Source organism: Miniopterus schreibersii, assembly GCF_964146895.1.
Source record: "Miniopterus schreibersii genome assembly, chromosome: 16".
In the NCBI taxonomy this organism is placed as follows: domain Eukaryota; kingdom Metazoa; phylum Chordata; class Mammalia; order Chiroptera; family Miniopteridae; genus Miniopterus; species Miniopterus schreibersii.
In genome coordinates, this window is record NC_138116.1 from 8,280,110 (window position 1) to 8,305,367 (window position 25,258).

At 55.3% G+C, this 25,258-nt stretch overlaps 1 protein-coding gene across 1 annotated transcript; it reads left to right on the forward strand.

Annotated features, from left to right (window-relative positions):
• On the forward strand, positions 1 to 24,927 carry CACNG5 (calcium voltage-gated channel auxiliary subunit gamma 5). The gene is made up of 6 exons (XM_081116176.1): positions 1 to 152; positions 19,626 to 19,879; positions 20,448 to 20,534; positions 21,474 to 21,614; positions 23,036 to 23,181; positions 23,475 to 24,927. The coding sequence occupies exons 2-6, from the start codon at positions 19,684 to 19,686 to the stop codon at positions 23,730 to 23,732; spliced, it is 828 nt and encodes a 275-aa protein (XP_080972302.1). The 5' UTR covers positions 1 to 152; positions 19,626 to 19,683; the 3' UTR covers positions 23,733 to 24,927.
• The last annotated feature ends 331 nt before the right edge of the window (positions 24,928 to 25,258 follow it).

The following is a 25,258-nucleotide window of genomic DNA, read 5'->3' on the forward strand; positions in this document are numbered from 1 at the left end:
CGACGGCTGCAGCCGCTGTGCCCCGCGCGGAGCTGGTCGGCGGGACGCGAGCGAGCGGTCGGGCTCCGGGGAACCTCGCGCGGTGCCTGCCGCCCGACAGCGGAACGGCGGGGGCTCTGCGCCAGAATCGGGGTCGCGGCCGCTCCGGCGAGGTAAGTGCCGCGGGGACCGGCGCCCCGCGCGCTCCACCCCGGGGGCGGCGGAGGACGACCTCCCGGGGCCGCCGCTGCCTCCGCGCCCATCGCCCCGCAGCCCGCGGGGGCCTCACTGCCCCCTGCGCGCCCCACCCGGGCCGGGCGCGGGGAAGGCGGGCGCGTGGCGGGAAGTGTGTGAGTGTGCGTGTGTGTGAGTGTGCGTGAGTGTACGTGTGTGAGGGTGAGTGTGTGTGTGCGTAAGTGTGCGTGAGTGTGAGTGCGTGCTTGTGTGAGTGCGTGTGTGTGAGCGAGTGTGTGTGAGTGTGCGCGTGACGGTGTGTGTGTGAGGGTGAGTGTGTGAGGGTGAGTGTGTGTGTGCGTAAGTGTGCGTGAGTGTGAGTGCGTGCTTGTGTGAGTGCGTGTGTGTGAGCGAGTGTGTGTGAGTGTGCGCGTGACGGTGTGTGTGTGAGGGTGAGTGTGTGAGTGGGCATGAGTGTGTGTGAGTGAGTGTGTGTGAGTGTGTGAGTGCGTGTACGGGGATGTGTGGGGAGGTGGCCATGCCCCTCTTTGCCGACGCTGCTGGGCAGCCCTTGTTGCCCCTCCAAAGCCGAGGGCAGACTCCCAGGGCGGACTCAAATGGGGCTGGATAATTATCCGGATAATGCGGGACCGCAAGCCCACGGCCACCTGTGGAGCTGGGCTGTCTATGTGGGTGGATTCCCCACTTACCACAGCGGGCCTGCGGGGTGGCCTCACCTCTGCAGCGGGCTGGCCGCCCCGCGGGTCCCCCTGCCCCAGACCCTCCCGCCTGGCTGCGGGACCCAGAGGATGCCTGGGTCTGGCTGGGTAGGAGCTGGTGCCCCTGCCAGGTGCCCGGGAGCAGAGGTGGCCCCGCGGGGGAGAAGGGGAGGTGGTCTGGGGGGGGTGTCCCCGGGCAGACGCCCCAATTCCTCCAGCCACTTCAGAGCCCCCATGTTAGTCACTGGGTCTGCCTCTTTGCCTTCACCCTAACTTGGCCATTGATGAAGGTGCAGTTTGGTAAAATTTTGTAAGTGAAGTCAAATGTATCACTTCCTGGGACTGATTATCAAATTGTCACTTCCTGGGGCCCAAAGACTTAACAGAGAAATGGGGAGCCTGGCTGGGGAGGAAAGAGACTCGTTCCTGAGCCTCGCCTGTGCTGTCAGGGTGCCCACTCAGTGCTGGGTGTAGCCGCGCGCTCATCTGCCCCTAGAACCTGCCAGGCACCTCGGTGTCCCCTTTATGGTTGAAGAAGCTGCTGTTCAGTAAAGGAAACACTTTGCACTGGATTTTCAGTGACCAGATGAGAGCAGGTCCCAGGCCAGGGACCCAAATGGGGGAGCCTGTCTTCAGGTTTGGCAGCTGTCCTCTGGCCGTCAGGAGCTGGCTTCTGCTCCACACCATGCCAGGGAGCACAAGGTGGGACCGCCCTCCCAGCCACCCCAGGCTCACCCCCTCATCTCCATAAACCCTGGGCTTGATGAGTGAACCTCCCAGATTGCACGGGACATTGGCGAGGGGTGACTTTGGCCTGGATCGGATGTACTGGTTTCCGGACATCTCAGGACCACAGGCAACCTGGTGACAGGTTGGTTGCATCTTTCTGCTGACACCACAGCCAGCCTGCCTCCTGGAGTCTGCCCGAGACGCCCAAGCTGTGCCTTGCTTTTCTGCTAACTGGGCAGCTGGAGGTAGCTGGGGGCATCTCGTTTCAGGGCCAGGTCCCTAGGGTGCCTACAAAGGGTGAAATTTGTAGCTGCGCCTGAGACATCCCCACCCCCCCCCAAACTTCTGCCTCCCTCTCACATGCAAACGGTAGTGGGTGCCTCAAAGGGTGGGGTGGAGCCAGGCTGCCCTGTCCGCACAGGTCCAGTTTGTAGAACCCTGGCATCCTGGTGGGCTGCACCCAAGGCCCCGGCCAGCTGGCAGCAGGCTTGTGAGAGCTTGGCCATTCTTGGGCTGTGAGTCGGGGTTTGGTGATTTGGGGCTGAGATGGGGGTGGGGAATGCAGAGGGGAGAGGTTGACTGAATTATCCACACGTGGCTGGAGGAGGCAGCCTAATGTCGTGGTGGAAAATGCGGGCTCCAACCCCAGCTGGGTCACTGACAGCGAGACTCAGTTGCCTCATCTGTAGCATGGGCTGGGTGTTGTGTAAATCAAGGTGTTGTGTATATCTTCTGGCGTATGGCCTTGTACTCAGTTATGTCAGCTACTAAACTGTAGCATTGATGACTTGTTTAAAAGCTTTCAGGACCTGTGAGGGGAGAGGGAGAGGGCAGAAGAGAGACGAGGAGAGATAACAGGGCGGGGGGGAACAGAAGGTGGTACTTTCCCAGCTTCAGAGTTTGCAGAGAAAGGCCCAGCTGGGAGCCCGAGGAGGCCCCCGGGAGACCGATGGGGCTGGCTGTAGGCAGGGAAAGTTGTGAACCTCAAGTGGGAGTTCCTGCTGGGAGTGTGGGCTGGGTGGCCTGCCAAGGGTGCAGATGTTAGATAGAAGCTTCCAGAGGCTTCCAATCCAGTGGCTGGCTGGGCCTCAGCAGCCCACTTCTGGAACCCAAAGCAAAAGCACCCTTCCTTTCCCCGCTGCTCCCCCTCCCTTTGCCCGTGGTCCGCGGTGTTCAGCGCGTTCCATAGGCGGCGCTCCGCACCCCGCAGCCCGGCGGGCCACCTGGCTGCTTCGGACCGTCAGCTGTCATGGTTGGGTCAGCAGAAGGCCCGCGCCGAGCTGCGCCAGGGGAGGTTCGACGCCTGTGCCTCCCTGAGCGCCCCGCAGCCCGCGCTGCCCTTCCTCGAAAGGAGCCCAAACTGCAGGGTTCACCCGGACCTGGGAGTTCCCTGGGCTGAGGGGCAGCCGGGTCACCCTACAGGACTGTGCGGGCAGGTCCGCGCCCAGCTGCGCACATGGTCCTGAGTTCTCCGGTGTGGGGGCAAGTGTTGGGGATCGTGGGGGTGAGAACTGACAGTCCCTGTCCAGGGGGCCCGCAGGCAGGCTTTTCGTCAGGAGGGGCTGGCTGGCGTCACTTCAGCTCTCAAGGGACCTGAAACTCGTGATGGCCCAGCAATGAGCAGTTTACAGCCCGTCCTGAGTGCTGCCGAGGGCAGAGCTCAGACCAGAGGGGAAAGGTTACAGGTCACCAGTAGGACCCGTTGGCCATGAACTCCCAAGTGCAGACCATTCTTAAAGACTGTGCTCGGCCACATCTGTTCCTAAATAATAACAACCATGATGTGGCAGCAGCTCTTCATTCCGCCCTCACAGCCATTTATGAGCGCCTGCTGTATGCATGCTGGCTACCGTTGTGAGTAAAGGGCACACAGCTGTGGCACTATTGGCATTTGGGGCCCGATTACTCTTTCGGGAGGCTGTCCTGTGCATGGTAGGATGTCGACAACACCCCTCTCCCACTGTGACAACCAAAAATGTCTTCAGACATTGCCAAATGTCCCCTGGGAAGTAGAGCCACCTGCTGTGGGAAGCACTGGAAATACAGCTGTGAACAGGACAGAATTAATTGCTCTCCCTTGAGGAGTGAGCGCTGGACAGAGGGGGGCAAACAGTGAAGATGCTGAAAGAGGGAACGTACAGCGGCTGCTGAAAGCCGGGGAAAGACAGGGCGGGTGCGGGGGGTTAGGGAGCTGTGGGGTGGGGGCGCCATTTTCAGAGGGGCCTTTGCTGGCAGGTGGCATTTGAGCAGAGACTGGAAGGAGGGGAGGGAGAGAAGGAGGGGAGGGAGGTGTACACAGATCTGGGGGAAGGGCCTTCCAGCAGCAGGGGGAGAAAGTTAAGGAACAAGGCAGGAGGGGGGGGGCTCATTGGGGGGGGCAGTCAGGCTGTGAAGGGCCCCATCACCTGATGGGCTTCAGCTTTCCCTCAGTAAGGCCAGTGCCCACTACGAGCCAGGTGCAAACACTGTCCCAAGAGTTTTCCACACGTATTCACGGCAGTCCTATGAAGTAAGGACTATTTCCTTACCTTGTGTTTCAAGGCCCAGAAAGGTCCTTGATACGAGTGGGACATGAACTTGAGCTGTCCACACTCTACTGTCATCCACTGAAACGTGGACTTTGGAGCTCAGTCACTTGCTAGCAGTGTGTGGCCCTGGACTAGTCACAGAGCCTCTCCCAGCCTCGGCTTTCCCAGGGTTTTTGTAGAGAATGGTGTATTGTCTGCCTGTGCCACTCTCCTGCTGCCTGTGCCACCTCTCCTGCTGCCTGTGCCACCTCTCCTGCTGCCTGTGCCGTCTCTCCTGCTGCCTGTGCCGTCTCTCCTGCTGCCTGTGCCGTCTCTCCTGCTGCCTGTGCCGCCTCTCCTGCTGCCTGTGCCGCCTCTCCTGCTGCCTGTGCCGTCTCTCCTGCTGCCTGTGCCACTCTCCTGCTGCCTGTGCCACCTCTCCTGCTGCCTGTGCCACCTCTCCTGCTGCCTGTGCCGTCTCTCCTGCTGCCTGTGCCGTCTCTCCTGCTGCCTGTGCCGTCTCTCCTGCTGCCTGTGCCGTCTCTCCTGCTGCCTGTGCCGCCTCTCCTGCTGCCTGTGCCGCCTCTCCTGCTGCCTGTGCCACCTCTCCTGCTGCCTGTGCCGTCTCTCCTGCTGCCTGTGCCGTCTCTCCTGCTGCCTGTGCCACCTCTCCTGCTGCCTGTGCCACCTCTCCTGCTGCCTGTGCCGTCTCTCCTGCTGCCTGTGCCGTCTCTCCTGCTGCCTGTGCCACCTCTCCTGCTGCCTGTGCCACCTCTCCTGCTGCCTGTGCCGTCTCTCCTGCTGCCTGTGCCACCTCTCCTGCTGCCTGTGCCACCTCTCCTCCTGCCTGTGCCACCTCTCCTGCTGCCTGTGCCGTCTCTCCTGCTGCCTGTGCCACCTCTCCTGCTGCCTGTGCCACCTCTCCTGCTGCCTGTGCCATCTCTCGTACTCCCTCCCTCTCCATACACTCGTGCCAGCAGGGGCCTAGAGGGCAAGCAGCACCTTCCGTTTCTCCCAGCCTCGGGCTCCCGCTCTGGATTTGTGCATCTCTTCGCTGAGCGGCAGCAGTGCCATCTGGTGAGTTCGAGGCCGTTATCTCGGGAGGGAAGTCAAATGCTCCCTTTCTCTCTCTCTCTCCAAGAGCTGAGGAGGAAGAGCCGCTCTTCCTGAGTCACCATCCCCTGGGCCTTCGGGGCCAGGCTCTGCCAGTCCCCAAGGAGGCTGGCCTGGCCTCTCCGGGAGCTGAGCTGATGAAGCTGCATATAGCCGTGTGGTTGAGCAGGGACTGGGGCAGCAGACACAGGATCAAGGCTCTGTGACCCCTGAGCCCCTAAGACTCTAAGTTAGAGGGTGTCAGTGGGCCTATTGCCAGGTTCTCACTTTCTACATGGTACTTGTCAGAAATAGGTTCCTAAGGAAGGAAGTTCCCGGGACTGTTGGTCACACGCTTGTGTCGCCATGTGCTCAAGAGGGTGTGACGCCCCTCAGGAAGGTGTGTATCTGCTTCATTGGTGTGTCCTTGCATGTTGGCCCCATCTAATGGGATGATCGGATGTCCAAGGCCCTCTGACTGTGCCAGGCAGGCCCCGCCCAAGAGAACATGCCCAAGATCCTACTGCGAGAATCTTTCAATCACCTGAAGACAATGCCCACTGGGTGGATGGCTGCTTCTGCACCTGCCCAAGGAAGCATCCTGCACACGGGTCTTCTCGGGGGCTGCTGCAAGAATTTCCCTGGCCTAGGGATGGGCATCAGGAGACCCCTAGGCAAGTCCCCACTCCTCTCTGGGTCACTCTTTCCCATCTGCTCGAGGATGGGATGGGATGGGAGAGAGGATTCATTTTCTCCACACACGTTCTGGACACCTACTGTGTGCCCAGGCTCAGGGATACTTCATGGAATAAAACAGCCCCTCCCTTTGGGAGCTTCCAGCCACAACCTCCGAAGCCCTCCCAGCTCTGGAGCTTGCTGGGGCCATGGCTGTGAGAGTAAGTCTGGGCCCAGGCCACCGGGAGCAGAAGGAGCTGTGGAGAGATGAGAAATCAAAGGCTGTCTCATTACACAACAAGCAGAGGCCAGAAGAGGGCGCCACGTCCCCAGTGTGCTGCAGGGGAGCCTCAAACCCTTCTCTCCCCAACCCTTCTCCCCCACCCATCTGCTGTGCCCCCTCCTCTCCACTGCCAGAGAGGTTAAGCTGGTGGTCTACAGAGGACATCTGTAAAGTATAAAAACGATTCGAGGGCTGGGGGAATGTCCCACCACCACAGCAAGGCCAGGTGGTGAGATGGCTGTGGGCCAGCCTTGAGGACTTCTGTCTGGTCACCACTCACTGCCAGGGACCTTGACCAAGTCACTTGTGCTCCATCTCTCTCAGCTTTCCTTAGTGGTAAACTGGAAATAATAATACCATTGTTCAGAGGGTTTTTTAGTGAGTGGGGTTTTTTTTGTCTTTTGTTTCGTTTTTTGTTTCCAAATTAAAGAAACTTTACAAATGAGAAGCCGAGGCTCAGAGAGGCTGAGCAACCATTCAGTCACTGAGTTAATAAGTGGCAGAGTGAGATGCGAACCCAGGTCTCTCAGGGCCCAAAGCCTGGGAGCTGGCCTCTTCTCCTCCCGCTCCTGTGGAGCCGGGCAGAGGCTTAGGGCTCGCGGAGTTCCACTCTGTTCCTGCTCCTGACTGCCCCTGGCGCTCCCCTCCCCATCGCGCTTCTCCTCCAAGCAGGGCCCAGGGAGGATGGTGCTGGGAGCACCATCCTGGCACCCATGGGCAGTACGTGTTGGCATGCCAGAAAGCAGTGCCTTCCCCACGGGGTGGGTGATGCATCCACACAGCCCAGCCATTGCCCTAGGAGGCAGGTGACTTCTTGTGTGAATCTCACTTGGTCTCAGAATAGGTGGCTGCTCCCTGGTGGGTGACCTTCACTCGCACCTTTTCATCCCAGAGGCCCGCGATGCCTCAGCCAGCCTCACCTTGCTCTGCAGAAGGAGCATGCCAAGTGCTGGCAAGGCCAGCTCCACCCTGCCAGGGCACAAGGCATTGGCTGTCCCCTGAGTTCATGAAGATAAAGGCCCCAAGTTGGGGGCTCAGCGACTCTGAGCTGGGTTTTCTGAGGGTAGGGGCTGGGCTTGGCATCCACCTCTGAGTTCCCAGCTCCGAGTGCAGTGGCAGGCACATGGTGGTTTTGGGACCCCACCTGGCCCTCTGCACCCTCACGCTGTCCCCCTCTGAAACCTTCCTATGGGACATTGCTCCAGATTTCCAGGCACCCCATACCCTTCCCTATCCCACTCTCACAGCAGGCTTCCAGAAACTTGAGGCAAACAGCTGCTGCATACAGGAACTGTGCTGAGCCCTGGGTAGTTACCAGAGCTTGGCTTTAACAGCAGCTGATGACAGAACAGTTGTGGGCTGGGTCCTGTCTGAGAGCCACCTCATGCACTCTTCACCATGTCCCCAACACAGGTGCTGTGACTGTCCCCATTGAAGACAAGGCTCTATAAATTCAGACTAAAGTGTTACTGGCTGATAAGGCTATTGGGATTTCAGCTCAGCTTTAAAAGTAGTTGAGCCCAAAGAAAGTAGGAATTTCTTTGTGCAAGAGACATGAGTTTGGGGCTGTGGTTGTGGCCCTGATTCCCTCCTTTGACCTTCTCCCATCACCTCCCCCAAGTTAATGACTTGTGTTCTGACCCTGCCAAGCAAGCCCCAGCACTGGAGCAGAGGGGAGCCAGGACATCCAAGTCAGATAAACGGGCGGCCCTGTGCACATTGAGAGCGTGTTGTCAACCCAAGTGCCAGCAGGCGATGGCAAGCCATTAAGGGGGCACCGCTGGGTTCACCCAGTTTCAAGATAAATTAGAATAAAAAATGCAGCCAGTGTTTTTTCTGCCCTGCCTCTGCAGAGGCAAAGAGCACACGGGAGTTATGATATAGAGACATCCTTCGCCGTTATTGATTTCCTGCGCTGCCCCTGCCTTCCCTCCAGATCGCAGCGGCTGTCTCCCTCCTGATGAATGTGTTGTTGTGGGGGAATGAGAAACACTCATCATCTCATGCGCCTGCGGACACACTGGGGAGGGAAGGGCTGCGGAGGGGTGAAGCCAGCCAGCGAGGGGGGGAGGCGGGCTGCCTGCCCTGCACTCGGACTCAGAGAGAAAGCAGCAGCCCTCCTGCCTTGCTGTCCTACCCTGGGCAGGGGCAGATCCAGCAGGGCATCCCGGGGTGCCCCCCACTCCAAGACCTGCGTATTAATTACACTTCCTGGCTGAGCAGCGCCCTGAGTTCTGTTCCCAGGGGTTCCTGCGAAAGCGCCCGGCCTCCCAGGAGAGAGCATGGGGAGAATGCAGGCTGAGGACTGTGCCCGGGAGACACAGTTCAGGTCCCCTGGGCGGGCACCCCTCTCAGCCTCAGTGTCCTCACTTGCAGAATGGATCGTGCCATCCATAGGACGATGCCATTCCCGGGCTTGATGAAAGGGTCCAATGAAAACCTTTGGTAAAACTCCATGAATGCTGAGGGCCAAGGTCAGTGCTGTGGATCGGCAAACACTTCTGAGCCTGTTTGCCTGATGACTCACCCCATTGTTTTCCAGTTTCCTGGGTGTGCAGCCTGTGTGGGGTCAGGTGGTCAGAAGATGCAGTTTAGTTCACTTTGAAGGCCAAGAAATCAAATGACCAAGAAAAAGAAGAGGTGGAAGAATTACACCCCCTTAGTTCTCCAGGAGGTGGGTCAGTGCAGCTCCCAGCCAGTCTGGCCAGGAGCTGAGTTCAGTGACTGGTAAACAAGCCAGTAGAGGTGAAAAGACAAATTGATAGCCCGCCTCCAGCCCCGCCAGCCTTCCTGCTCCTGAGCGCAGGCTGCCAGTGGGCGCTGCTGCTTCGCTCACTGCTGTGTCCCCCCCTTGGCAGCCCATCCCTGCTCTCTCTGCCTTGGATGGAAACTGACAGGGGCAGGGGCCCCAAGGACCCCCGTTAAGAGCCTGGGGAGCTCCATGTGACTTGCGCCTTTGCAGATGGAGGCCAGTTGTCCATTAAGCTATGGAGCTGAGCGCCCCACTTAGCAGTGTATATTGGACACAGTTAAATAATGAAAATAAAAATAGAGCATTGCAAAAGCCTGGGGCCGGCTGGCTCGTGCCCAGGAAGAAGCAGAGAAGGCCGTCCCAAGAGAGCGGAGGGAGTTCACTGTCAGCCTCCCTCTGCCATGAAGCTGCTCTGGTTTAAAAATATTTTTTTTTCTTTATATATAGGTCATCTTTTGTTAATCTTTAAATTAAAGTTCATGTATGTGTTTATGCATACATGCACCCACTCCGATTGGAGAAATAGATTGTGCTTATTATAACACATTGAGAAATTCAGAGAATTAGGAAGAGGCATTCTTCCCTTCCCACCCCCTCCAGAATGCTTGGCGTAGGCTGTTAGAGATTTCTGCTACCACCTCTAGGAAAGACAGGGGGTGAAAAGTAGGTTCTGAATTAGACACATCCAGTTTCAGCAACAGTAAGCTCAGCTAACTCACCCCCGTGCAACCACCAGCACTTAAGAAGGTTTTAAAATACACGGCTGACTCTCAAGAAAAGTCCTCAAGGGACTCAAACCCAGAGCCTTGAGCATGTGAACTGATACCAAGGAGGATCAGGAGGTATTGGACCCAGATATGGCCATAGTAGCTCAAGTCTGAAAATTTAATGCCCACCCAGGGACAGGAGGATGTGACCTTGACCCCTGGCAAGGCCAGAAGTTGCCACTGAGACCCGATCCATGAACAGGAGGCGAAAAGCCTGCCCACCTAGGAGTGGGGTTGCTGAGTTGTGTGGCAGAGGCATGCATAACTTTATAAGAAACTGCAAACTGTCTTCTAAAGTAGTTGTACCATTTTGCATTTCCACCAGCAATGTATGAAAGCTCCAGTTGCTCCAGATCTTTGTCAACACTTACTGTTGTCAATCCTTTTAATTTTAGCCATTCTAGCATGTGTGTAATGGTATCTTATTGTGGTTCTGATATAACCTTGATGATGAAATTAAACAGGACAGTGGAAAAAATTATAGGCCAATCTCACTCATGAACATAAATACAAATGTCATAAATATGTTAAACTGAGTGCCCCTGGCACTTCAGAGCATATATGAACAATGGCAAAATACTTAAGCTTTCTCAGCCTCATTCAGTAAAGATATAAATATAATGCCCATCTACGGGGATCGTTGAGGAATGAAATGGCATGGACACAGTGATCTAGGAAACGTGTTTCATTTTACTACAGAAGGCCGAATTGCTTTCCCAAGTAGCTGTACCAAATCTCACTCTCACTTGCAGTGTGGGAGAGTTCTCATTGTGGCCTGTTCTCAGTGACATCTGGTACTGTCAGGTTTCTTGTCCATCACAGTGGGAATAAAATGGTATCTCATGGTCATCTGGACGTGCATCTCCATGATTACTAGTGATAGGGAGCATCTTTTCATGTCTAGTGACACCCATTCCCTTTTCTGTGAAATGTCTATTTTTGTCTTTTTCCCATTTATTTTTCTTTTGGGGTCACCTTTTTTTCTTATAGAAATTCTTGAAATATTTTGGATATTAATCCTTCGCCGTATGTCTGCGCTGAAACATTTTCTCACAGCTGCCCCTTTCCTTTTCACTTAGTGGTATCTTCTGAGTTCTTAAATCTATTTGAATGCGTTGTACCATTACTGACTTTTGTACGTTGATCTTGTATGTAGCAACGTTGCTAAACAGACGTGTTTTGTACTCATGGCACATCTCGGCTTGGACCAGCCACATTTCAAGTCTCAAGAGCCCTGTGCGGCTAGCGGCTGCCATGCTGCAGAGCTCAGCTCTGGTCCAAACTGAACTAGAATCACACCCTGGGTGTGGGGCCCGCGCATCTCTGGCTGGTGAGGGTCTCCGTGGTGGGTAATGGGTCTCGGCCTTGGCTGCTCATTGGACTCACCTGGAATTTTTCAAATATCAATGCCTCCTTTTCCCCTACGCTCACCCCACCCGAAGGTCAGGTGTAGTTGGTCTCGGAGCAGTCCGGCTCTGGGCTGTCTTTAAAACTCAAGGTGACTCTCATGAGCAGCAGGGATTGAGGCCGCCTGGTATTAAGGCTTGGGGCTGTGTCCTGTTCCATCCTGTCATGCGTGGGATTCTGGGAGAGGTCCCTTTTCTCCTCCCACCTGAGCTGGCCTCCTGGAGGGCAGGCAGTGTCCTCTCTATCAGTTCTGACGGTTTCTATATTCCCAGCCCCGCAGAGTCCCCTCCCAGTCTTTGCCTTGTTCAGCTAGGAGACAGTTGTCAAGTCTGGTTTTAAAGTGAGGGGCGCACAAGCTTCCTCCCACCTGTCCCCACCCCGCCAGTGTCATCTTGTTAGCCGAGTATTTTCCACCCTGGGGTCGGCCTCCCTGGCTTCCTTTCTGCGTCAGGGAATGAAGATGAACATTTGCAGAGAGCCCACGTCCTACTTCATGTCACGGGATCCTCACAGCCACCATGTGAAGAACCAATCCCTCCTGTATTATTGATGAGACTCTGAGAGGCAGAGCCACATGCCTGAGGCCCCGCCCCCTCCTTCCCACAGAGGCTGGACTGGCAGCCAGACACCCCGCCCGGGGCATCCAGCCTCGATGGGGCCACGGCCTGAGCAGCAAGCAGCAGTGGCAGTGACAGCCGGACTAAGGTTCACACTTGTCCTGCCTTGTGCTGCTTTTTCCAGACCAGTGCACTTCCTTGCCCAGCGGCTCTGGGGCCTGGGAGATGGTGTCACTGGCTGAGAAGCAGAGAGAGCAGCACCCTTGTCACACACCCTCTCCTGGGGGCCTGGTACACAGTGAAACCCCCCTTCTTCGCCCTCAGTTCCCTGCCCAGGTCTTGAGTTCTGTCATCCAGTCAGGAGGTATTAAACCCTCTTTAAAGACATCCTTGCACCTTGACTTTCTCTCTCAAGAGTTGTGAGGCATCTGCTGGGACAAGGCCTCCTGGGTCAGCAGCAGGGCCCCCCAGGGGGGCTGCTGGGTCACCTGCCAGGCCTGAGAGAGCTCTTGGACCTTCACCCTGCCATATGGCCTTTGACCTGCTCACTTGCAGGGGGTGGGCATGTGCAGAACCAGGCCCCTGGGGTCTCAGGTTGGCCCAGACTTCATTTCACCTGAAGTCACAGGGACAGACGAAGGAGCAGGAGACATCGTGTTGATGAGAACTGACTCCTCAGGGAAACACATAGGCCCTTTCCCGCTTCTCTCTCCTCGCCCCTGGTTCAAGGCCCTCACCCCGAGGTGGCTGGCACTTCCTTTCCTTTCTGCACCATGGGGAGGGCTGGAACTCAGGGCTTGTGGGTGTCTCTCTGGGGCCCACAGCCACCTGTCCAGCTGTCCGTCTGCCCCAGGGCTTGGGGCTCAAAGGGGCAGGGGTCTGGGGTGATGGAAGGAGGGAGGCCTGGGCATGTGCGCTGCGGGCCATTAGAAGGCTGAGTTATGGTAGAATGTGCTGGAGGCGGGAAGACGGCTGGCAGGAGGTATTTATAGGAGCACATCGCTGCTGGGTGACCTGGCCGGGCCACATCGATCGTCTCCCAGAGCCCTCCTGCATCAGCGTTTCTCTGGAGGGGCCTGCTGTCTGCAGGGCTCCGAGCCGTCCAGGTAGCTGCTCCGAAGCCAGGCTCATGTTCCTCCGCAGGCTCCCCCATCCCACCTTCCTCCCTTCTCTCAGGATGACGAATCCGGCAGAAAAAATAAAAAATTTTCTCTTGAAACACAAATACCAGCACCAAGCTTGGAGGAGGGGATCGGACAGAACCAGGAGTAACTCAGGGCCCGGCCGGGAGCCTCAGTTTCTCTCTCCTCCCTCCCAGTCCCCCGCCTACTGTCTGTTTTGTATGAAAGATACCTGGTGTGTCCGTCCACCCGAGCAATCCACGGGCCGAGCCGGAAAGGGCGTGAAACCTTTAGCTCTCTCATCGTCAGCAAGAGGTTGCTGCTGAGCAAAACTAGGTCAAAGTCTCCCTTCGACAGCCAGCGCCTCCGCTTCTCGGAGGCGATTATTTGCGAGGTGATGAGCGAAGCACTGTGTCGAAAGGACCTCTCCCCCTCCCCAGGCTGATGTGAGCGAGAGGCAGCTTCGCCTAGCGGGGGATGGGGCCAGGTTGCTGGGTTCAGATCCCAGCCCCCCCACTTTCTATGGCCGAACCACCAACCCGCTCGTCCGTTAGGTGGAGGTGATGACACAGTTGAGATGACTGTGCGCTCACTACGCGCCAGCCAGGCTGCGGCCCCCGCTTTAAGCTGTTTGCCCGCATCGGGCCATTTAATCCCTCATTCCCCTTGGAAGATGGCACTAGTATTTTCCTCATTGCAATAATAGCGCCTACCACCAAGGGTTGTTTCGAGGATTAAGTGAATTAATATGTGTAAGATCGCTTAGAACCGTTTCTGGCGCGGAGTCCTGACCCAATAAACGTCAGCCGGCAGGAGCCGGGGAGCCGGGGGACTCGGAGGAGCAGCAGACCCCGAGTCAGGGTCCCAAGGAAAGGACAGGCCCTGAGCCCGGCTCTCTCCCCGGAGGCTTCTGAGGCCTGGACCTGATAGATGGCCAGTGTCACCGAAATCAGATCAAGCCTGACCGCTTTTCCTGTCTACACGCATTAAGACACAGGGTAGGAGGCGGGTTTTCGTTTCCCCCGCCTGGGCGCCGCGGGGGCAGCGGGGCTCCGGGCACCGAGAGGAGGCAGCGGGGAGTGGGCTTAATTGCCAGCTATTAAGACTTGTCACTGAGCGATGTCGTGCGCAGCCCCAGGGGCGGTTGTGTTTGAGTGGGACCGAAAGGAAAGAGGGCGTGTGCGACTCTGCCTTTGCTAAAAGGGATTTGGGTTTCTGCAAATGCTACAAATAAAAACCCGTATCTGCTGGGATGGGCCTGAGCGGGCGGCTGCCCTCGTTGTGGGGTGGTGGGCCTCCCAGGACAGCTGCGATTGCATCTCTGCTGCTGCCGGGGTCCCCGACGTGCCCACAGCTGGGGGGTGACTTAGCGGGGCAGAGGGGGGTGAGCCTGTGTTATTCGTGGCTGATGGCAGGGCGGGGATTGATGGGCACAGGTCAGAAGGACAGAAGCCCCAAGGTATAGACGCATTTGCTCAAACTCAGAGATTTATGGAATGGTCTTATGGCTCATTGTTCATTTATATTTTACACCATATATCCCCTTTGTTAAGAATGATTTTTGACGTCAGCTTCCCACCTCTGTGCTGTTAAAGAGAGGAGGCAGAATTTTTTTGATTAAATGGAAGAGGGGCCTGGTCTCCATGGCTGCAAGGGGCAGGGGGTGGGGTAGGAGGAGAGTGCACAGAGCCCGGGCTCAGGGGTCGCACCCACCTAGGGTTGAATCTCATCTCTGTCACTGTGAGCTGGGTGACCATCCTCGGGTTCCTCTATGTAAAAAAATAATCATAATGTGACTTGGCCAGGTAGGCGTCGAAACGAGAGTGTGGATGCTCAGTAGATAAACTGGCCCAATAAGTGGCAACAGTCATCACCCTCCCCGTCATCGTGGTCCCTGTTTGTCCTGTTCTAAAGCTCCTGTCCTGTGGGCCTTCAATGCATGTTTGTGCCCAGGGTGCAGTGGTCATGCGGGCCCATGAAATAAAACCACAGTCTCCGTTACCTGCAGAGCTCCTGAGTGGGCAGTTTAGCTCCTCAAATGAGAAAAACCTAAAATCTCTCCAAGCCAAAGCCTTTGTTGATATGGAGGTGAGAGAGGAGACAGGAAGATTGAGATTTTGTGGGGCGGAGGGGATGAAGATTCTGCAGGAACCAACCACCATGACGAGAGGGAGCTTGGAGAGCTGGATAATGATGAGAAAGTCTGGGCCATTTTGTTCCTTTTCAGGGACAAAAATCACAGAATTACCCTATTACATCTGTGCTGTTCACTGCTCTGGGTGTCAGGTGTGTTAGTTTTTGATTGCAGCATTTACTGAGCTGGCACGCAGTGGCCCAGCCTTATCCAATGACACTTCCATAAACCCTCACAATTACCCTTATGAAGCGATCCCTGTTTTTCAGATGAAAAAACTGAAGTTCAGAGTGGTCATGTGATTTGCCCAGGATGTTCAATGAAAGAGCCGGCATTCTAATTCAGATCTGCCTGATCCCAAAGCCCGTATGCCATTCACTTCCCCACATAGCTGTAAATTCCAGGGATTAAACTATGACCCTCACATCCTCCATCACTAAGTTACATTCTTTGCAATCACACCTGGGATTTGTATCATACTTGGGCAGTTAAAAGAAGATGCTAATAAATGAGTAATACAGTTATTTTGGTAACTTCTGTATAACAAGATACCTTAAAACATAATGATATAAAACAACAACTAATATCTTTTGCTGATGATTTTGTGGCTCAGGAATTTGGGAAGTGCTCAGCTAGGGAGTTCTTGCTGGGGTTTCTCATGCAAGTGCAGTCAGACATTGGCTGGGGCTGCTGTCATCTGAAGGCTCAACTGGGCTGGATGTCCAGGGTGGCTCGATCCCATGGCCGGCAGCTGATTCTGGCTGTGGGCTGGTAGCTCAGCTGGGCTGTGAGCCAGAGCACCTGTGCATGGCCTCCAGAGCAGTGTTGACAACCAGAGGGACATTTTCATTTATTACAGCCGGGGTGCTACCAGCATTTGATGGACATGGAAAGAGGCAAGGATGCTGCTGAACATCCTATAATGCACAGGACACCCCCACAACAAAGAATCACCCAGCCCCAAATGTCAACAGGGCCGAGTTTGAGAACTCTGCTCTAAGGCATAGTGATCTCAGGGGGGTCAGACTTCTTATATGGGGGCTGGCTTCCCCCTGAGAGAGCTCCCAAGAGAACCAGGCAGAAACTGCATCTCCTTTTATGACCCAGCCTCAGAAGTCAGGTGGCATCATTCCAGTGTACGCTACTGGTCGAAGCAGTCACAAACCTGCCTAGACTCAAGGGAAGGAGGCATGTGTGGACCTCAGCTCTCAATGGGAGGAGTTTCAAGGAATTTGTGGTCACTTTCCAACCACCACAGAATGTCATGGCCTTCAGCACGGTACTAGGGTTTGTCTGGGATGGTACGAAACTGAGACCAGGACTCTGCATTGGTCCATCCTTCCACTCTCTTCTTCTCTCCAGTTAAACTACTGTCCAGTCCTCTAACTGGGCTCCCACTCACACCTGGACCCCCACCCGTCTCTGAGCACCTAAGCACCTCATTGCAAGTCCTTTTATTATTGGCTTGGGCAGGGAAATGTGCCATTCGTGATTTAATTCTCCACAAGACATTTCTCCATAATGCTAGTCGTGGATGATAATTAGCAACCGTTAATCCCTGATAATTAACAAGCTAATACTTAGAGATAATGGCAGCCAGGTAATCACCCTAAAAGACTCAAAGCTGCCTTGTTTCTGCTTCTGGGCCCCAAGCCCCAAAGGATAACACTGCATTTCAGCATCTCTAGCCCAGGAGTTCACTGGGACCCCGAACACGAAGGCAGCGATTGGAGAACCGACGACTCTAGTCTTTTCTTTAATTCTCTTCTCTGGATATAGAAATAATACATTTTTTCAGAAGCTTTGCCGAGCGCAGGAAAGTAATAAAGAAAATCAAATATACATAACCTTATTACCTGGAAGCATCCACAGTCCACGTTTTGGTTTCTTTCTTCCCAGCCTGTGAATTTTTTTCATAGTTGAATTCTTGTTAGACATGTGGGTTTACATCCAGCTTTGTTCACTTAATATTATTGTGTAAACATCTACCCTGGTGGTAGCAACTTATAAAAAGTGTCTGCCTTCCCCATCAGGAAAATCAAATGAGCCTTGGAGATGGAGAATGGGATTCATGGGAAGGAGAAGCAATTGTGTCAAAGCAAAGACTTGGATAAAAGCCTGGTTATGTGGGAGCTAGGAACTGATCCCAGACCGGTGTCTTCAAGGGGACCCCCACCCCTGCTCCCAACAGAAAACATTGGGTGCCTGCGTGTGCGGTCACATCGGAAGAAAGACAGGCAGGCGATGAACTAAGATGCAAATAATGCTGTTTTCAGAATGGGGCAGCACAGGCAATTTTCATCGGCTGCCTTATGATTTGCCATGCAGCACGGGAAAAGGCATGGATCAGCATTCCAAAAATTACCAGTTCACACATTTGTCCCTCCATAGGCAAGGTACGTCTCCCCTTTGGACCTTGATTTTCTTATTTGTGGTTTGGGAGAAATATTAGTCTGCCCACCAGAAAGGTGGGTTTTGGAATCAGAAATGCTAAGACCACATCAGAAGATATGCCCAGCGACTGCCCAGAGGAAGCCCAGGTTCAAGAAACAGCCCTTAGGTGACACTTAGCCATTTACAAAGGCAGTCTTCCAAATATTGTGTCACATACATTTCTAGATTCCCTAGTGACCCACCCGGAACTGTTTGCACTTCAGTGGGGGCGATGGTGTAGCCAGAGCACAGGCTGGGATTAGACCTGGGCTTCAGTCCACAGCCTGTCACCCACCTATGATGTCCTGTAGGCTACTTAACATCTCTGAGCCTCAATTTTCCAGTCCACAAAATGGGGCTAATACCACCTGCCTGCAGGGTTGTTGTGAGGTCCTGATGATATTATTTATGTGTAAATAATTATGATTTCATAACAGAGGCATAACTACACTGTGTAAAGAATAAGAATGTTATTTTGTGCTCTGTGCAGAGTCCCTAAATTTGCCACATACTCTGGAAGGGGACTTTTCCCTTTTCCCAAGCTCACGCCAGGCTTCAAGCTCTGCTGTTACAGAGTTTGGCGGATCGGGTCAGCTTCTGCCTCTTCTTTTATTTCTTGTATTTATAGATTCAGATGCAATCTCCTCTCCACTTTCATCTTTCCAAGCCTCCAAGACCCAGATCTTTCTTTGTCTCGCCGCCAAGCTTATCATTAAAATTGCTGTCCAGCTCCGGCCAGGCGCTGTCCATCATATTCCAGAACCCCTGACCCGCCCGCCTTCCGGGGACAGCTCTGTGCCCACCGGTGCTTAGTAACAGATCCCTCCACTGCATCGTGCTTTAGATTTTCCAAAGCCCTGCCGGTGCTTAATAATTCCCTCCACTGCACCGTGCTCTTTAGATTGTCCAAAGCCCTGTCATGGCTGCTGTGACGTTTAATCTCCCAGCAGGTTCGTGGGGTGGGTAGGGCAGGCCTGTTCTCCTTGGGGGACAGCCTCGTTCCCAAAGTGGATCTCACAGGACGAGACGCCATTGTGTGACCAGAGAAGTCTGGAAAACACTGGAATGAGTGACGCTAAACACACTTTCCGAGGCTCTGACATATGAATGTGCGGTGGGATTCTTCCAGGCGTAGAGGCGGCGCTTCCCAAGCCTTTTCCCACCAGAGTCCTTTTTGCTAGAATATTCCAAGGAACTTTTTGCTCTGTGGAACCTGCTTTGGAAAACACTCAGAGGGGTGGCACGAGAAGAGTCTTGAGAGGGAGGCAGGGTGAGGTTCGAATGCAGGCACCGCCCAGGCATTGGGATTATTAAGCACTCCCTGGGTGCTTCTAGATTGCAGCCAGTGCTCAGAGCCCTGAGCTGGGCCATGGGCTCCGTGGGGTCAGCACCCACCTGCCTTGTTCCTCAGGTTTGCCCAGCTCCGAGCCCAGTGCCGGGCCCTGGCAGGCATCAGCAGGCATGCTCCTGGCTCACCTTGAAAAGGTTCTTAGCTTCTCTCTGGCTGGGTCAGAGCTGGCTCCTGCCAACACTGTGTGCTGAGCAGTCAAGAGTCAGAACGTTCCTATTTAGGTGGGTTAGGAGGCCCGTTGAGCTTGGACTGTGGTGTGGCTTCTTTACTTCCATTGACCTAGAACTACAACTGCTTGTAGTCCATGAGGAAGACACCTTCCCAAGAGGCCACCTCTGCCCTCTGCCTCTTCCTAAGGCTGCTGCCACTTTCCCTTCTGGATGCTGCAGCTCCTGCCAGGGTGCATGTGACCCTCGGAGTCCTCAACACCGAGGCCACCCAGCAGAGCTCACTCCTCCATCCCTCCTCCCTGCTCCTGGGCTCTTGGGCAAATCTCTACCATAGCCGCCCCCCAGCTCCATTCTACCTGCTTTGTGGGGGCCTTTGTTCTTCTAGACGGGACGTCTTCAAGGTCAAGGGTAGTGTCATGTTCAGTGTTCATCTTTTTATATCCCATGTTGGGCACCATGGATTACTACTGGAAGGATGGTTGGATGGATGGATGGATGGATGGATGGATAGCATTATCCAGCAAGGGGGACTCCCACAGAGGACAAGGTGGCCCCTTGCAGTAGCCTGGCCAGAAAGCTGTGAATTCCTGGCAGGGAGAGGAAGAGGGTGGCAACTCTGTCCCTCTGGCCTGGCTTCCAGAGAGCTGACCTGTTGGTCTTTACTAATCAGTTTAGCCAGGTGGGGTTCACTTTAGTTACCTCCTCAAAACCCCTCATCTTGGCCTCCTCGGAGCCATGGCTGCCACTGCCTGCTCGCCCTCTCTGCTGTCCCCAGAGCCCACTCCCTGCCGGTGGGACCACGGCTGCAGGCCACCCACGTGACCGTCGGGAAGATGAGCGCCTGCGGGAGGAAGGCGCTGACCCTGCTGAGCAGCGTCTTTGCCGTCTGCGGCCTGGGCCTCCTGGGCATCGCCGTCAGCACCGACTACTGGCTGTACCTGGAGGAGGGCGTGATCCTGCCCCAGAACCAGAGCACGGAGATCAAGATGTCCTTGCACTCGGGCCTATGGCGTGTGTGCTTCCTCGCTGGTAAGGGCCACCAGGGTTGCAGACAGCCCTGCCCCGGAGAGAGGAGCAGCCCCTGGTGCCCACCAGTATTTATCAGGGAGGACACCCCCAGGCCCAGCCTACTGGTGTCGTGTGTCTGCTTTGGGAATGGCATCCATTACTGACCTCACCTCTCTGCTTAAATCTGAAGCAGAGTTTGAAGTCACCAGGGTCTGGCTTCGAAGTGGTTAACAGGGCTTTGGGGCTCTGCTCCCTGACGCCCACAGTGGGGAACCTAAGTCCTCTGTGCACTGAGTCTGTCCTGAAGCAACAAGCAGATGTTTCACCCAGCTTGAGTTTGCAGTCTGGCCACTTTCAGGCAACTCTTGGTGCTCGAGTTGTCTCCACAGTGGTGCTTCTTCAGGAAGAATGTGATGTCAGGATGTGCCCCACTCCTGCTGTGGGCCACCAGCCAGGGCCAGGACACCCTAGAGTCTGGAGCTAGTCCAGACGCAAATACACCCTGGGTTGAAGATCCTAGAAGCATTTGGAAGCACCAAATCCACCTTCCAGAAGGGCCTGGAAAGGTAAACAATTCTTGTCTTCACAGGTGAGGAGCGTGGACGCTGCTTCACCATAGAGTATGTGATGCCCATGAACACCCAGCTGACGTCTGAGTCCACGGTCAACGTTCTGAGTAGGTGCCTCGGACTTTCCAACCTGGGCCCCTGGCCAGACAGAGTGGAGCAGGGCAGAGGGAAGAGTCGGGTGACCAGCCTGTTTCTCAGGAGCTAATGTCCTTAGACTCAGCTGGTTGTGCTAGTCTGAGCTCATCAGAACTTGCTCTGTCAATTATCTACCCGGGGGTGGTGACAGGTTGCTGGATTGTTCCAGTCTTGTGACCCAGGCAAGTGAGAGGGCATCCATGCTCAGCATCTTTGTCTGGGCTGCTATAACAAAATACCACAGACCGGGTAGCTTGTAGACATCAGGGATGTATTTCTCTCAGTTCTGGAGACTAGGAGTCCATGGTCAAGGCTCTAGCATGGTCACGTTCTGGTGAGGGCCCTCTTCTGATTCATAGCAGGTGCCCTCTGGCTGTGTCCTCATACGGTGGGAGTGGGGAGGGAGCTCTGTGAGGTCTCATTCTATAAGGGCACTAATCCCATGCATGGGGGCCCCACCCTCATGACTTAAGCACCCCCAAAGGCCCCACCTCCTGATACCATCACATTGGGCATTAGGTTTCAACATATGAATTTGTGGGGGGACACAAACATTCAGGCCGTAGTACTCAGAGGACTGAATCAAGCCCTCTGGCCCCCAACGAGACTGACTCCATGGCCTTGGCCTCACCAGAGCTGGTTCTGACCCCTAGAGTGAACTTGGAATACAATTCCGACACTGATCCCCCTGACTTAGCCCAGACCCCACAGGCTAAGGGCCAAGGGACAAAGCCCTGGCAGCACTGGGAGGTCCCAGGCCACCCAAGGAGGGGTGGAGCCCGGGGAGCTCATGCAGGGTGCAGCTCTGGGGACCAGCTGGCAGACACTGCCAGGAACACTCGGCTCAGGGGAGAGTAAGCAGCGAGTAAGGCCACTGGAGGTTGGCAGCATCCTTTTGTCCCTCAAATCAGAAATGATCCGCTCGGCCACGCCATTCCCGCTGGTCAGTCTCTTCTTCATGTTCATTGGGTTTATCCTGAGCAACATCGGACACATCCGTCCCCACAGGACCATACTGGCCTTCGTCTCCGGCATCTTCTTCATCCTTTCGGGTGAGCATGTTGTCGCGCGTCTGGATTTTAACTCCTAGACACCCCTGCTCTGGGAAGCCCTGCTCATGGCTGTGGGTCAGCCCCCAGCACCCGACCAGCTGAGTCAGTGACCTGGGCAGAGTCAGAAGGAGACTTCTGACGACCTTGAGCCCCTCCGTGACTTCTGGAGGAGGAGTGACCTGACAGGCTCAGCCAGGGGCAGGCTGGGATTAGAGCCCAGGGGTCTCCACTGCACCGTCCCCGCCATGTACTTTCTAGTTCCCACTGGCAGTGGGTATTCCTGGCTTCGAAGGGGCTGTGTCTTCATCTACCCTTCTATCCATCTACCCAACACCTATTCATTGACACCTACGATGTCCTCGGCCCCCCCTCTGCGTGGTGATATTTCCACCGAGTCCAAGCGGTGGCGACCCAGGGTGAAGCTCTTTATCTTTCTGTGAACCTGACAATGGTCACGGCTGCCCAGTAGCTTTGAGGCACCTGAGATTTTCCCGCAGCAGGCTACAGGATCGGGAAGCTCAGACTGAACGGGGCCGCAGGAAGTTGTTTTAATGATGGCAATAGACAGGGTCCACTGGAGCCCCGTGATGCAAACCTGAGTTAAGCGCCAAGGAAGTCTTAAATCACTGATTTTCCCTGAACATTCACCCTTCAAGCCGCCCTAGTTTAATCACGGAAATGGAATTAAACCTGAACAGCTGAAAACACAGTAATTAGTTATGTCCCGATTCAGTTACAGTTACTAATTGACGGGGCCAGTGCCTGCGGCCGTCACTTGCACAGTGGCAGCAGGCGTTTGGGCTCCAGTGCCCCCACTGATGTAATGGTTGCCAGAATCTACACAAACTCTCCTTACCTCGCTGCCTGGCCATCTCAGGAGGCCACACCCGGTGGTCGGGTGGGCTGCACAGGCCGCGAGCCACAGGGATGTTACCGCCCACCGCTGGAGCCTGCGATAGGAGGCCTGGCTGCCTCTGTGACGGGGAGTCTGTCTTACTCCCCAGTTTAGCAAAAGCCACCTGCTAGCTCAGTGGTTCTCACCCATCGTTCACATTAGTGTCACCTGGGGAGCCGTTTAGACGGTACTAGCCCATAGGTGACGCTGAGTGTCCGCGATGGGGTCAGGTACCTATGCCTGACAGATGATCCTAGAGGGCAGGTGGGGTGGGAACCATCGGGCTTACCACGGCTCAGGAGGCGGCTGGGCAGGCAGCTTTCTTACCTGTGACTGTCCCCCTTCCAAAAGGTAATGTTCTAAACAGGGTCTTCGGGAGGAGAGCCCCTGTCCCCCTTGAACTCCAAATGAGTGCATTGTCGCCACAAAGCCCATGGCTTTCTTCTGAACCCCAGGGGGAGGTGGGTGCCCCCTCAGCAACCCCCCCCCCCCGGCCTCCTCTCTGAGCACCCCTCCCCCCACCCAGGCCTCTCTCTTGTGGTGGGCCTGGTGCTCTACATCTCCAGCATCAATGACGAGATGCTCAACAGGACCAAGGACGCAGAGACCTATTTCAGCTACAAGTACGGCTGGTCGTTTGCCTTCGCTGCCATCTCCTTCCTTTTAACAGAGGTAACCCTTCCGACAGGCTGGGTGGGGAGTGGGCACCGCCCGGGCTGAGCCAGAAGACCAAGACCCTCCACACACATCCTGGGCCACTCCTCTGCCAGCCTGCACCCCCAGAACACGTCGCTGGTTTACCTGCTGGTGTCCGCTCCATCCAGGGTGTCCCAGGGCCCTGCTGCTGACCCGTACCCACTTCCCTCCCCACCCCCGCTGCTCTCATGGCTGTGTCCCATGCACACCCGGCCCGGGAGCAAGGCCAGGCCCCCAGCAGTGAGCCCTCCCCGGCCTTCTCTCTGCAGAGTGCGGGGGTGATGTCCGTGTACCTGTTCATGAAGAGGTACACCGCCGAGGACATGTACCGGCCCCACCCCGGCTTCTACCGCCCACGGCTGAGCAACTGCTCCGATTACTCCGGCCAGTTCCTGCACCCCGACGCCTGGGTGCGGGGCCGCAGCCCCTCCGACATCTCCAGCGACGCCTCCCTGCAGATGAACAGCAACTACCCAGCCTTGCTCAAGTGCCCCGACTACGACCAGATGTCATCCTCCCCCTGCTGAGCCTCACGGCCTCCCTCTGGGACTGCGGACGGCCAGTCAGCCTCTCCTATGCTCCCCTGCTGGCCCGTGAGCCCCTGGCCCGTGGTTGACAGGCAGGGGCTGCCCCCATACTTAGCTGTTGTCACTTGATCCATGTTTTCTCCCTGCTCCCCCCAGAGTATCTCTGACTGCCCCACCGTGGTGTCAGGAGTCTGGAGCCAGCGGGCAAGCGGATTGGCTGAGAGCGTGGTGTAGCCCCACCTCTTGAGTGCCAGTCACCCTGGCTGCTCTCCCCTTTCCTGGGACAGGTAGGTGTCGCAGCTGGGTGTTCATCCCTGCACATCCAACTTCACGGCCCAGGCCAAGGCCAGCTCCGAGATGCCAAGTTCCTTCCACAGACCCAGCTGGACTTGTGTACTTGCCGACTGGCCCGGCCCTCACGTTCATGATCTGGCCCATTATGGGGACAAAAGGTGACTCCTACGGAGGTCCAGCTGGTTCCACGTTGTCAAGCAGTGTTCCTTGTGAAATCTTTTATTCTTTTTATCACCCATATCCCTCCATACCACACACCTGTCTGTGCCCTCCACTTCCCACCCCTGCCCCGCAGGCTGTGACTCTCTCCCCTTCTGCTACCAGAACTCAGCTGCCCCACCTGGGTCCCCAAGGGGCTAAGGGCACTCTGAGGCCACTCTGATGAAGTCACAAGAGGTGTTAATGGCTGATGATGTCTTAATATATATGGCCCCTCCATAACATACTTCACAGGGGTCTTTAATGCCTTAACCCAAGGAAGTGACTCTGATCATGAGAATTTCAGAATTTTGTTTGTCCAAGTTAATATTCCCAGGCACCGTTTCATGCCCTGGGGATACTGTCCCTGCTCACATGGGCTATCTTTCTGGTCCAAGACCCTAAAATCTAATCATGCAGACAGATGTCTGTACCACCTCAGCAGAAGGCAGCTTTCAAAAAGGCTGCATGGGACTTGGAGCTGGATTTGCTGACATCTGGTGCATTTTGAGTCTGAACAAGCCAGACTGGGAATGATCCGGCGGCTCTCCTGAGGATGCCCGTGAACATTGGGGGTGGGGGTTGCCAATCTAATCCTAATACAGGGCCGCATCTGCTTCCCAGGTATGGGACATATGTAGGCAAATAGATGCCCCAGGAGATGAGGTGGCCCGATGCCCGTTTTCCTGGTAGAAAACCTGAACTTGGATGTGTGAAGCATTTTTCATGAAGTCCAGGGGATGGAAAATGGTGGAAGGGTCTCTGCAGGACGTGACCCACTAGTTCTCCAGATGCTTGTGCATTTTGGATCTGAGGTTTTGACTAGCAAAACAACGCCAGGATCTCTACTGTATTTTTTTTTTAAATATATCTTTATTAACTCCAGAGAGAGGAAGGGAGAGGGAAAGAGAGATAGAAACATCAATGATGAGAGTCATGGATCGACTGCCTCTTACACGCCCCCAACTGGAGTGTCAGGGCTCTCCAGAGAAACAGAACCAGCAGGATGTGTATATATAAAGAGATTTATTTTA

Coding starts and splice junctions, on each gene's coding strand:
- CACNG5 (XM_081116176.1), top strand. CDS start 19,684: ATGAGCGCCTGCGGGAGGAAGGCGCTGACCCTGCTGAGCAGCGTCTTT. Junction 19,880..20,447: donor GCGTGTGTGCTTCCTCGCTG/GTAAGGGCCACC, acceptor TTGTCTTCACAG/GTGAGGAGCGTGGACGCTGC. Junction 21,615..23,035: donor CATCTTCTTCATCCTTTCGG/GTGAGCATGTTG, acceptor CCCCCCACCCAG/GCCTCTCTCTTGTGGTGGGC.